This window comes from Chelonia mydas, chromosome 1 (genome assembly GCF_015237465.2).
Source record: "Chelonia mydas isolate rCheMyd1 chromosome 1, rCheMyd1.pri.v2, whole genome shotgun sequence".
NCBI classification, from domain to species: Eukaryota; Metazoa; Chordata; order Testudines; family Cheloniidae; genus Chelonia; species Chelonia mydas.
Window position 1 is genome coordinate 132,248,095 of NC_057849.1, and position 13,564 is coordinate 132,261,658.

General features: G+C 40.0%; 1 protein-coding gene across 7 annotated transcripts in view; it reads left to right on the forward strand.

Annotated features, from left to right (window-relative positions):
- The window catches only part of FRMPD4 (FERM and PDZ domain containing 4), a 437,407-nt gene that overhangs the window by 390,637 nt on the left and 33,206 nt on the right, over positions 1–13,564 (forward strand). For all 7 annotated transcript variants that reach the window (XM_043537816.1, XM_043537815.1, XM_037900261.2 and 4 more), the window contains one exon: positions 5,626–5,671. In XM_043537816.1, the coding sequence (XP_043393751.1) occupies positions 5,626–5,671 (46 nt within the window). The remainder of the gene's footprint in view (positions 1–5,625; positions 5,672–13,564) is intronic.

A 13,564-nucleotide genomic window follows, 5' to 3' on the forward strand; every position in this document is an offset into this window, starting at 1 on the left:
CGGTGTATATGTACTCACTCTCTCAAATAAATATGCAGTTAAAAGCAAACCCTTTGAAGCCAAGCATAATGGACTACAGTAGATTGATCTCAGATTTAAGATGAAAAATCTTTTGCTGTCTTAATGTCTACAATAATGAATGACATTAAAATGCATAATCACAGAGCTTTTCTTAGCCTAGTTCTGGGAAGTTAGAAATGGCTTCATTTTGCTTTGAATATGATTGATATTTTTGCCAACCTATTACTTCTGGCTCCCAGATTTTAACTCAGGGGATGAACACAACACTACAATTCTTTAAGTCAGAAAATGTAATTATGTATGGAGTCTCTGGTGACAGTCATAATTCTCAGACCAACAAGATCCAAATATGAAACACAGACCTTTGTTACGTATGGCAAAGACCCAAAATGCAAGACACAGCATAGACATTTCAGAGAAGGACGATCTTAGTGATGTCATTGTTATCATTGCATGTCCGAACAATAGTTTTAGAATCTCATGATTCACACTGAATGGCTCAGAGATAAGTCTGGGCCTAAAAGGGAGGGCATCCCTGACTGACATAATATAAATACTACTGCTGTTGTGTAATGCAATTTCTAAGTACTGTATACAGTGTTAGCTCCTCTTGCTGGAGACTTGGTCTTCTTATCTGTACAGAGTGAGACACCTAGTATTCATCTGAGTGTTGTAAGAGTTCATATTTTTCAGTAAAATAGATAGCAAATAACTTCTAGTTCTCAGTTCTTAAGAATGAATACAGATTGTGCCCTTCCCTCACTCTCCTTCCTTACATACTGTATTTTCTGTGATTATGAGCTACAGAGACAACTATTTTCTTGGTCCATATCTCTACACGTGATACTGCCCCGAACTACTCTGCCACTGTCTCTGATTCAAACGGCAAAAGAGGGACCGGATCATATTGCCCCACCTGCAAGTTCACAGACAAAGTCAATGGCTAACACTGCATTGGAATAAGAAAAGGAGTACTTGTGACACCTTAGAGACTAACAAATTTATTTGAGCATAAGCTTTTGTGAGCTACAGCTCACTTCATTGGATGCATGCTGTGGAAAATACAGTGGAGAGATTTATACACACAGAGAACATGAAACAATGGGTGTTACCATACACACTGTAACAAGAGTGATCAGGTAAGGTGAGCTATTACCGGCAGGAGAGCTGGGGGGAAAAAACCTTTTGTAGTGATAATCAAGGTGGGCCATTTCCAGCAGTTGACAAGAACGTGTGAGGAGCAGTGTGGGGGGGAAATAAACATGGGGAAATAGTTTTACTTTGTGTAATGACCCATCCACTCCCGGTCTCTATTCAAGCCTAAGTTAATTGTATCCAGTTTGCAAATTAATTCCAATTCAGCAGTCTCTCACTGGAATGTTAATGCCTCATGTCCTCTGAGAGAGATAATACTCAGTAATATCCTTTGATCTTTTTTTAATGTTCTGTAATTTGATTCTCAGACCATTGATAGTCTCTTTTTCTTACGGCTGAAGTACCTGCAAGGAGTAGGTGGAATGGACAAATATAATCATAATACAGGGTTTTGCAAAGGTCAAAGAGATGAGACATTGAATTTCCCATTCTCATTGCAACTTTGTAGACTTGTCCTCCTCAGTTAATTCCCTTTTCTGAAATGAAGAGAACTTGGCCATAGATACTTGAATTCTTTGTTGGCTGGGCAGATGATAGAGCACCTTAAAAATCTAGAGGCTTTGACAATGCCATGAAATATAGATTTGGTCTTTTAGCCTGTATGGTCTAAATTCTACTTTAGATTACAATCTTTTTTCAACTCATTAAGTGATGGGTGGATCAGTAGAATAAAAATGGGGAAATCTGATGGAAGTTACAGACATTTTGATATGCATAAATACCTTCTGAAGCTATACTTTAGGTATGTGAATAAAAGAGAAAAGAAGCTTGTGCAAAGGGAAAATTTGACAGTGATTTTTTTGTCTTTGCCTTGTGCTGTTGCTGTCCTGAAGTTTTTAGGAGAGCAATGGTGCAAATTTAAATTAGGTCACGTGATCAGTTTGTTTATGTATTTAATATCTAATAGCACACACACATCCAGTGGGGGTGAGTGGGTTGTGTGTGTGTGAGAACATATATATACACTTTATATATACTCCCTATATATATACACTTGATGGAGTAGTGTAGTATACAGGTTATATAGTTTTAATATATATGTGTATATATACATAAGTGTCGGGGTAGCTGTGTTAATCTGTGTCCACAAAAACAATAAGAAGTCTGGTGGCACCTTAGAGACTAACAGATTTATTTGAGCATAAGCTTTCGTGGGTAAAAAAATCACTTCTTCAGATGCAGCCTGAAGAAGTGGGTTTTTTACCCACAAAAGCTTATGCCCAAATAAATGTTAGTCTTTAAGGTGCCACTGGACTCCTTGTTGTTTTTATATATACACATTATATCTATATAGGAACTATATGGTGATGTGCATGGTAAGGGTTTCATCAGCATGAGTTTGTGCTAGTTTTGAAGTCATGAGTGAGTGTAATAATGATACAAGTGCTTTCAGATTGAAAGATGAAAAGAGCTATGTAAGAGCAAGGTATTATTTTATTTATTAATGCAGGTCATCTCAAACAGATGGTGATAAAACATTTACATTACATGCCACTTTGTGCATTTTGCATGAGCCATATGTATTACAGAAAACTATTTTAAGTAATGTTTTAGAGTCTTTAAAAATTGCATTTTAATGCCTACTTTGTGTGCCTCTCTGTCCATAAAGCCAGGTGCCTCAGTATTATTAGTCCAATTGTACAAGGCTCAGAAGGGACCCTAAAAATATCTAAAAATGACCAGATATGTCATCTTATACCTAAAAATGCCTGATTTATGGTCCAGTGTCAAAGGTCATTCCAGTGCAAGTGCTGGTCCTATTCGAAGCTGGAAATTGCCCCCAAGATAGAATTTTAAATTAGTCACCTTCTTGTTATAAAAAAAAAAAGATCTGATACTGGCCCAGTCAGAATCTTGCCTGTCCTGGGTCTTGGACAGGTTTAATTTAAGGAGGGAAAACAGTTCTATGACAAATTATTTTTTTAAAATGACAACACTTTAAAGTTGCCTGTAGCAGAATGCAGCAGCTCCTGCCTCTGTTAGGGCCACAAAGTCACTTTGAGACCCTGGGGGGTTAGTAACCACAGGTGCAGTTTATTTACAGGCTTGTTCCCACCACCATTTCACCATGTGCAGTTGGCCCTTCGCCACCTACAGGAGGGAGGTGCTACCTCCCTACCTTTTCCCTTTCTTTCTGCTCCCTCTTTTGGTTTTCTTCCCCTGAGGCTTTTATACAGCCCCAGGCTATTTAGGCAGCAGCTGTCTCTGCTTCCCCAATCAGGGCCAGGTTATCTCCAGCCAGCTCAGATTTATTCCCCTAAATGGGAGCTGGCTGACAGAGGGTTGACTCAGCAACCCTTTGCTCAGCATCCTGTCACATGCCCAATGGTTGGAATGTTAGAATAAGTTCCTGAGGAGGTGCATTAGTGGTGGCAAGGAAGGTGGCCAATTGGACATGAAATATTTGCCTCGTGGCTCTGCAATATATTATAAATTTGTCTGTAAATCAGTCTACTTACCTACCTTGGTGGATGTAGATATAGATAAATATGTAGACACCATATCTATGGTGATGAGATTTCACATGATAAATTGCCTTTATTGCATATTTTTGATTGCCCAAAATTGTAGTAGGTTTTTCACTAAACCAGATATAGTTCTATTATTTTTATTAGTTGATTATAAACACAGGATTGAGATTCTCTCAAAATCTATGAACTTTAATTTAATAGACGTTGAAGGTAATTCCCTCTATAAACTTCCATGATCCTAAAATTTGCTATTTTTCCTCAGAAATATCATCACCATGAGTCAAGGAGTACATACTGTTTCATGAGTGAATAAATCTTACTAATAGAGCCTAGCGTTAAATGCAGAATATGATTTCTGAAAATAAAAAATTCATGCATGTAATGTTCCTCCAAGCGACTATTTATTTTAACTAGGCTAAATGATTTGTAGACTTTTCTATGAAAGGATGTTTAATTTATTTACCATATGTAGCTCTTCCAAAGCTTCACTATCGTTCCGTGTTGTTGTTGTTGTTGTTTTTTCTTCTTCTTCTGCCTGGGATAGAGGATACAATAGACAAACCAAAGCTTTCAATTTCCTCTCTGCTCAAGGGAATATCTGTACTGTTTTAATGAATAATGTAGATAACATGGTTAATGGGAAGTTGATGTGAGAACTGAGAAAGTTTTATCATTTTGACTATAATTTTGCAAGAATATATGGTCAAAGTTTGCCCTCAGTTACACCTGTGCAATGCCATTGACAGGAGTAGAATCTGATAAGCTGGATGGGCTAATCTATTGACTAATTCACTTAGCAGGTGCTGACTTCACCAGGTACATTCCAAACAGATTTCTTACCAGTCTTTGAGCTGTCTCCTCTGCTTCCTTCTCCCATGGTTCCATTGATTTTTTTCAATGATATTTCAATACAGTGATTTGGCAGAGCAGGGTGATTGCATACAGAACCAGTGACATGGTGCTTAATCCTACAATTGTGATTTATTTTAGTTGTTCTACTGAACAGTTCTGGCATTCAAATCTAGTGCATTTCACTTGGCCAGGCAATAAATCACATAAACAGACAATTAATTACATTTGAAATTAGGAAAGCCTACAGAAAATCAACTCCATCTCAACAAATGGCAACTAACCTTTTCTTAGCTATTAAAAACAAGCAATCCAATGATGTAATAAATGAAGTATTGACTTGGGTTTTCTCGTTTTAAATAAGCATTTATTCTGTCCTTTAAGTTATCAGAATCACTTTATCATGCAAAATTTCCTAGTGGTTTCCTCTCCGGTTTTAATAGACTTGACATGGAATTTAGTGTTGTCCTGTAAACTCACCTGCTCAGATAATTGTGCTGCTTACCTGGTTTCAACTCACTGGTTTTACCCGAAGAAGAGCTATCAGATTTTTAAAGAATAATCTTTCTTTGATAATGTTGTAAATATTTTACTGTAATTGGGATATTCTCAAAATCTTCCTTTCCCCCAATTCCCAAAGATGAATTCAGGAAGACTCTCAGGGCCAAATTCTGCCTTCACTTTTACCTATCCCTCCCCAGTGTCTTCAGCTAAATTTGGCTCTAAATCTGCAGGAGCTGGATAGCATGAGAAACAACTGCATTTTATTAGGCCAGTGAAAGAAATAAGTAGTTTGCAAATGATAAACAGATTTGATGAATCCAGACTATTCCACGCTCAGTAGGGAAAGCTATCATTGCTGCGCACAATTATTTGATGATGCCAATAATATCTCCCAGTGTAAACTGCATAATAAGGTTCAAGTCAGGTTGCTTTGTTACATTGGAAAACACTTCATTTTTAACATTCATTGTGACTTTGGCATATTATTCATCTCTCTAATGCTCTGGTATGTGATTGTAATAAACACTTGGCCACAGGATCACAGTTTTCACCATTAGAAAGAAAGCTTATTATCTTTAGAGCATGAAAGTATGGATCTTCACTCTGTTTTTTTTTTTCCTTACAGAAGCTGCAAAGAATCGATCCTCCTGACTGTTGTTCAGCCTTACCCAGTAAGTATCTATAGTGTTTTCTGAACAGCAGGCTGAGTTCTATGCCCAGCAATTGTACTGACTTGCTGGGCAGACTGACAAACTCTCATGGTATGTCAGCGACACTCCTATTTGTAACCAAAAACTCCCAACTCCTGATTTAATAATGTTATCTCAGTCATGTGGGAGGGGGAGCTCAGAGCAGGTGATCTGGCAGTGCCAGGGACGGGCGGGGGTGGAGCAGGGATCTGGGAGGGGAGAGCCCCGTCTGCATGCTGTGTTGTGAGCACTTCTGCCACTGCTGGAATGGGAAGTCATAGAATCATAGAATATCAGGGTTTGGAAGAGACTCAGGAGGTCATCTCGTCCAATCCCCTGCTCAAAGCTAGACCAATCCCCCAACTAAATCATCCCAGCTAGGGCTTTGTCAAGCCGGGCCTTAAAACCTCTAAGGAAGGAGATTCCACCACCTCCTAGGTAAACCCATTCCAGGGCTTCACCACCCTCTTAGTGAAATAATGTTTCCTAATATCCAACCTAGACCTCCCCAAGTCTATGAGCATTTGCCATCTTTGAATCCAGGAGCTCAAAATGAGCAGCTCCATTGGCTCACTCCCTACGAGACAGGGATGATGCTGGCTTGCTATTGTTTGAGGCAAGAGTGATGGGGCAGGCTTGGTGAAGGGGGCTAGTGTGTGTTTAGGGAGGAGACTCAGGCAGGGCAGGGAGAGCCCGAGAGAAAAGCAGCCAGGGAGAGCAGGGAAGACGGGAAGCAGAGGTGCTTGCCACGTTCCCCTGTAAGGGGGCTCAGTGCTGGGTGGGGAGAGAGAAGGAGCCCCAGTGGGGTCTAGAAAGAAAGAGGATGAAAGGAGAATGAAGCTTGGCTCAGGATCTGGACAGGCTGAGTCTTTTGGGTGGGAGGCTGAGCTGGACAGGAAGGGGTGTGATGGGCTAGAATCTCAGTTCATTGAGACACTGAGATTTGGTCTGTTACTCTAATGGGTTTGGGGGATTTCCCTCCTCTGCAAGTCTCCCCCACCCAACCAGCTTTCAACCCAGGAATAATCTGGGGGTTGCAATACCCTCAGAAAAGAGCCAGTTTTTGTAGTCCTCCCCATCTGCATCCACAGAGTTGTGCATTTTGTGATGAAAGATAAATATAGCCCGCTTCCCCTCCCCAGCTTGTATGTTTGTAAAAGGAGAATTAAACCAATAGTAATGGATTAAAATATTGAAATGGGCAACCTTATATGTAGATTTAATTTGCTAAAACTTCAGCTCTGTGTGGGTAGAAAAATCCAAGGTGTAATTGTTTTTACAGAATACAGATTAAATATATTAGCCATTGTCAGATTAAATGTCCCACGTTATACATTAGAAACATTACTGTTAAAGAGGCATATGCTTAGCAGAAAGGCATATAGCAGCCTGTTTTCCAGTAGTGCATGCAGCAGCGAGAGCCAGCACACAGAAATGGGGAGCTGGGCCAGCCCTGTGAGACAAGAGCAACCACTCCAAGGTGAGCTTGGGGCTGGCTTGCTCTCCAACCCACCCGCCCCCTGCCTGGGCCTTCCAGTTCCTAAGGACACAACCCCCGACCCCAAACATATCACATCCTGCAGGGGCAGAGACCCAACCCCCACTAGGCCTTCCATTCCCAATCTTCCTGAAAGTAGTTTGAAAATGTTGGTCAGTAGGTTCCTGGGTGACTGTGGGCAAGTCCCTTAACTTCTCTGTTCTTCAGTTTCCAGCTTTGTTAAATGAGGATACCTACCTACCTCACATGGCTTTTGTGAGGCGTAAATCAGGATTACAATGCACTTTGAGATCTTTAGTTGAAAGGTGCTACTGTATTTCAACTGTGTGGAGTTGAGTAGTGTGATAGCGCTTTACAACCATGTTCTACACTGAGCTGACCAATCCTGAACCTGTTTGGATCTTAGTGTGTAGGTAAGCAAATGAGAATCCAGTCCTGGTTGGCATATGCTGTGACTCCTCAGCTACAAACTACACTAACTGCAATAAAGAGGGAGGGAAGACCGACCAGGATCCCCAAAGGACTGCACATCTCTCTCTTTCTCTGTCAATCGCACACATACACACACCCAAGCAGCTCTATGGTCCCAGCTATGGAATGGGAGTTCATTAATCTGCCCTTATCCTGTACCCTTCCAGGTAACTAATGCCAGCAGCGGTTATAGCAGGACACAGTGCATGCACTCTCCAACAAGACTGTGCAATGGCTGCTGCACAAGAATACTTGAGGCAGAGTGAGCAGGGGGTTTGGCCCCATTAAACATATGTGCTGGCCAGGCACAACAGGACCATTTACCTTCATTCTTTTCTTTCTTTTTAACCCAGATCGTTTTACTAATATCAAGATACAGATTTTTACTTCAGTCGAGCATGTGCCACCCCACTGTAGTCAGAAACCTCACGGAGGTAGCTGGGAGCACTGTATTAGGCTCACTGTATGTTTAGTGGTTTTGATTACAATAAATATATATAAAACATGAAAAAAAGTTCTCTTACACACATTTTTGCACAAGTCACTGTAGTCCCTCGTTTGACTGATTTGAGTCTTTGCTTTAAAGTCATGTGAAAAAAAGGGGTCTATCCTGTCGTGCAGTTATATGTAGTTCAGTGAGCTGCTGTTGTATTCAGTACTGACAGTAAGGTGTAACTGTACATCTGTGTGGTCTTCTGGCCTAAGGTGGTTTTGCTTTTGATTGGATGATCAGGCTATCTCCTTTGCTGGGCTACGTGGCATTGATGTGAAGTAGTATCCTAAATGAACTGTGACTAAAATGAGAACAGAATTCCCTCAAGATCAACCATAAACACAAGCAAACCAAGCAGCTGACTGGGGCCTTTCATCCCATGTGACCTCAGGATTCTCACAGTTCTTCCTCCAGCAGGTGAACCAGAGGGTAACTCAGGACCTGATCATGCTTCCAGGAGACGGGAGTCCCTACTCTTGCTTGAGGCCCCACAAATCAGTAGGCCTGTCCCTGCCCAGTGCCTCCTGGCCCTACAATCATAATAACACAGAGATATTAAATAACAAAAATAATTCAAAGTGGAGTAAAACCATCAACGTTATTAAAATAAAGAGTTTCTTCTCCTTAACTCTGAGGCATCCACCATTAAACTAAACCAGGGGTTCTCAAACTGGGGATTGGGACCCCCTCAGGGGGTTGCGAGGTTATGACATGGGAGGTCACGAGCTGTCAGCCTCCACCCTAAATCCCGCTTTGCTTCCAGCATTTATAATGGTGTTAAATAAATTAAAAACACTTGTTTATATATGTGGGGGGGGGGATGCACTCAGAGTCTTGCTTTGTGAAAGGGGTCATCAGTACCATAGTTTGAGAACCACTGAAATAAACCTTGCTCATGTCTGCTGAAGCCATGTTTTGGGTCAGGAGAAGGGCAGGTGCTCACAGTGACGAGAGCCAAGGGAAATAGCATGGAAGCAGGACACACAACACAGTTTTCTTCAAAAAGGAATAGCGGAGCCTACTAATTTGTGTGTGTGTTTATACTGCCCCTCCCCCCTCACGGACTATGCACTGGGAGGCGAGGGACCTCACCATACCCCATAGCTAGCAGACAATGCCTGCACTCTGTTTGGGGCTATGGAACTCTAGCAGGTGCAGAAACCAGGTTAGTCTCCTAGTGTTCTTTGTTGCTAGATAGGCACACTAGTCACCGGCTGAATAGAGGTGGTGGGGTACCTTAAGCATTAGTGTGGTAATTAGTGAGGAGGATATGACAGAGGTCTATAAAATCATGAGTTGTATAGAGAAAGTAAATAAGGAAGTGTTATTTACTCCTTCTCATAATACAAGAATAAGGGGCCACCAAATGAAATTAATAGGTAGCAGGTTTAAAACAAACACAAGAAAAGTATTTTTTCACGCAACACACTGTCAACCTCTGGAAATCCTTGCAAGAGGGTGTTGTGAAGGCCAATACTATAATGGGGCTCAAAGGGGAGCTAGATAGATTCATGGAAGATAGGTCCATCAATGGCTATTAGCCAGGAAGCGCAGGAACAGTGTCCCAAGCCTCTGTTTGCCAGAAGCTGGGATTGGGTGACAGGGCATGGATCACTTGATGATAACCTGTCTGGTCATTCCCTTTGGGCCACCTGCCATTGGCCACTGTCAGAGAACAGGATACTGGGCTTGATGGACCTTTGGTCTGACCCGGTATGGCCGTTCTTATGTTCTTAGTGTGGTAAAGGCCGTTCTTCCTGAGTAGGGCTGGTTGGAAAATGGTCGAGATTTTTCATGACAAAATTTGAATTAGTTTTCATTCTTCTGGTTTCAAAAAGGAATGATTTTAGTTTTATTAAAAATGTTTCACAAACTATTAATTGTAGATTTTAGTTTTAAAATGTTTTATGTTTTTTTTTTCTTTTCTTTTTTTCATTTTCTCTAACCCATGTTACCCCTCTTTTTAACTTGTTTTCCTTTTTTCAGTGAAAGTGGGGAAATGGGATAAAGAAAGGAACAATAAAAAATCAAACATTTTGAATGACAAATTTTAGTTTTGAAAAAATGCCATTTTTTGACAAGTGTTTTATGAGAAAAATTTCATCCAGCTCCGCTCCTGAGGAACATTTGTGTTCCCATTGCTGCAAGAAGAATGCCCACCAAAGGGAATTACAGAATTATCGTTATTTCTTTATTATTTTTCCTGAGGGAACAGTTTACGCTTGTTGTGTTTAGCGTTTGTATTGTTTTCATGCTTAAAATGAACTGTCCATTACAATTGTAGGTGAAAATAGCAATAATGTAGATTGATAATACTCTGGTCTGCTACTCAATGTAATTCACTTAGTATTTTTTTAAAACTTTACAGATTGGTTTTGTTTAATCTCATTCATTTTAATTACAACCAAAACAAAACATTATGGTCTTTTGTTCTTCCTGTCAATCTAATAAATCTTTCCCAGGTTAATTTGAATATCATCTCTGCTGATAAGAAAATGATTGAACAGCTGAAGCACTTGAAGTAGTTTAAAGTTTGGGGTTTTTGGAAGTTTGGTATTTGATTATCATTTGAAACCATTTTATTCTGTGAATGGATTGCCACCCCACAAGGTATCTTATTCAGTTTAGTTAATTAACTGGCTTATTGTGTTAGGTGTTCAGACTTTATGAATGGAACTCATTTCATAGTCTGACATGCCACTTTCTTCATTAACCCTTTAAACTCCTAGGGTAAAATCCTGACCCACTGAGGTTGGTGGGAATTTTGCAACTGACTTCAGTGGGGCCAGGATTTCAACCATGGAATGTAAGGTAGTGTGATGGAAAAGGACAAACAAGTCCATTTTCCTTTTTATGGCCTTTTAAAAGAAGTGCTTCTGGACATATACAGTCATATGTCAAACAAAGTCAACGTTTATTGAAAAACTTCAGTCAACATTGTATTAGCTTTTTTGACTGCCACTGCACATTGAGTATATGTTTTCAGAAAACTATCCACAATGACTCCTTGGCCTGCCTTATTAAACTTGTGCACTTAACTTGCCAGAATTTATGTTCCTTTCTGTTTTTCTTACTAGAATTTGACTTCCAATTTCTAAAGGATGCCTTTTTGCCTCTAACCACCTCTTTTACTCTGCTGTTTAGCCACGGTGACATTATTTTGGTTGTCCTATTTTTTTTATATATATATTTATTTGTGGTATACATTTAGTTTGAACCTCTATTATGGTGTCTTTAAATAGTCTCCATGCAATTTGCAGGAATTTCACCTTTGTGACTGTTCCTTTTAATTTCTATTTAACGAGCTCTCTCATTTTTGTATAGTTCCTCTTTTTGAAGTTAAATGCTTCTGTGGTAGGTTTCTTTGGCACTTTTTCCTTAAAACGATGTTAAATTTAATTACATTATGGTCGCTATTACTGAGTGGTTCCTGTGCGCCACTTAGGACTAAATCAAGAATTACCTCTCCCCTAGTCAGAAAAATGGAAGAGTGCCTCAAGCTTATTCTCTCTGATCCTCTCTTTCCAACACATTTTGTCTTATCTTTTACCCTTCCAGCTCTCATTTTCCACCCTATTCTGCCCCTAGTTCTCCTTTCCCTCTTAAACTTACCCTCCTCTAGTTCTCTCTTTATTCCTCCTCACATGCTCTTCTTTCCATCTGGTGGCTGGATCTGGAATGGCTGATGATACTTTCAGTCACAGGACCTAACAGTCCTTCCTGCAAAAGCTGCTCTGGAGAGCTGAGTGTAGTGCAGCACCCCCCACTCCTCACAGATACACACTGTTTCCTTTAAAAAGAAAAGGAGGACTTGTAGCACCTTAGAGACTAACACATTTATTTGAGCATAAGCTTTTGTGGGCTACAGCTCACTTCATCGGATGCATGCTGTGGAAAATACATCCGATGAAGTGAGCTGTAGCTCACGAAAGCTTATGCTCAAATAAATGTGTTAGTCTCTAAGGTGCCCCAAGGACGCCTTTTCTTTTTGCAAATACAGACTAACACGGCTGCTACTCTGAAAACTGTTTCCTTTATGCCTCTCAGCTGTTGAATAAGAAACAGAGGCCACTTCCACATGAGACATAACCGGCAAGAGTAAGGGGAGTTGCAGATACCTGAAGGTATAACTGCACAGGAGCTCAGCACAGCAGTAGTATAGACATGGAGATAAATAGGCCAGGAAGGAGGCCAGGTGATATGCCCCAGCATTCCACTAAATCTGGAACAAATCCTTGGTTTCAGTAGAATCATCTGGGACCATCTCAGTAAACTAGAATGTCTGATGATTTAGCGCATCATCATTGTTTACTATAGAATGAACCAGCTGATTTTTCCATGATGCTTTCATTAAAATAAGTATTGGCAATTCTTCACCTTGGAGGCATGTGCTGTGTATGTGCATGACCAATAACTGCAGTAAAAATAGCAAAATATAATTGGTTGGCTCTGATACACAACATTGTTTTAAAAATCCCAAACAGTTAACAAATGCCAGGAATAGGATAGCTACTTCATGTGAAATTCATGTGTCAAAAATTTTACAGTTACTGTACATTGAAAATCATCCATCAGTGCACTGTGGTTGTTACATATTGTGCAGTGAAATATCTGACTTTTCAGTTTGGGGTGTTTTCATTATTTTATTACTTACACATGCATTGCTGCTGTTGCTGTTGCAAACTAGTTGAGATGTCTGAGTGAACAGCTTCACTTATGGCTTTGTACTGATATATTTAATTCGCCTATGTACATTACTTACTATTCATCATCATATGTTTATTTCTCCTCCTGTTCATGTATTTTATGAACTTGCTAAATTTTGTCTCATGGAACTGACCTGAGGGACAGAGACAAACCAAAACATCAACGAATTTTATTGGACTAAAACATCAACACCTTCTTCTTGTATGAATACAGTTTTCCCTATTTTGTGCCCAGCATGGAATATGTTTCGTTTCATAGTAACCAACAGGTCAGTTATAGGCAGTAAGCATTGGCAAACCTAAAATTGAGGTTGGATGTATACAGATAGGTATATTCTTTTAAACGACCTTATTTTCCAAGCATATGAATGTGGACTCTGATTTGACATGCATTTTGCCAAAGTGACTTTCCTTCCCTTTTCTATTAGTCTGATACTGGTATTTTGTGTAGGGTTTATACCTGCTACCTTATTCTGAGCTGTTAAATGTCCCTTTTCCTGAGCATCAGTAAAGCTATATTGTGCATCAGCCCTGCTTCTGAGAGGAGTCTGAGCAGGGCTTGTGAAAAATGGTAGAAACAGTTTTACTTCTCAGAATTTCACAGAAACTGTGATTTGAATGCAAAAAACGTGCTAAATTGTGAAAATTTCCATTTTCACAGTGAAAACTATTTAACTTAAAACTGGGCCCACTAACAAAAGTTGACC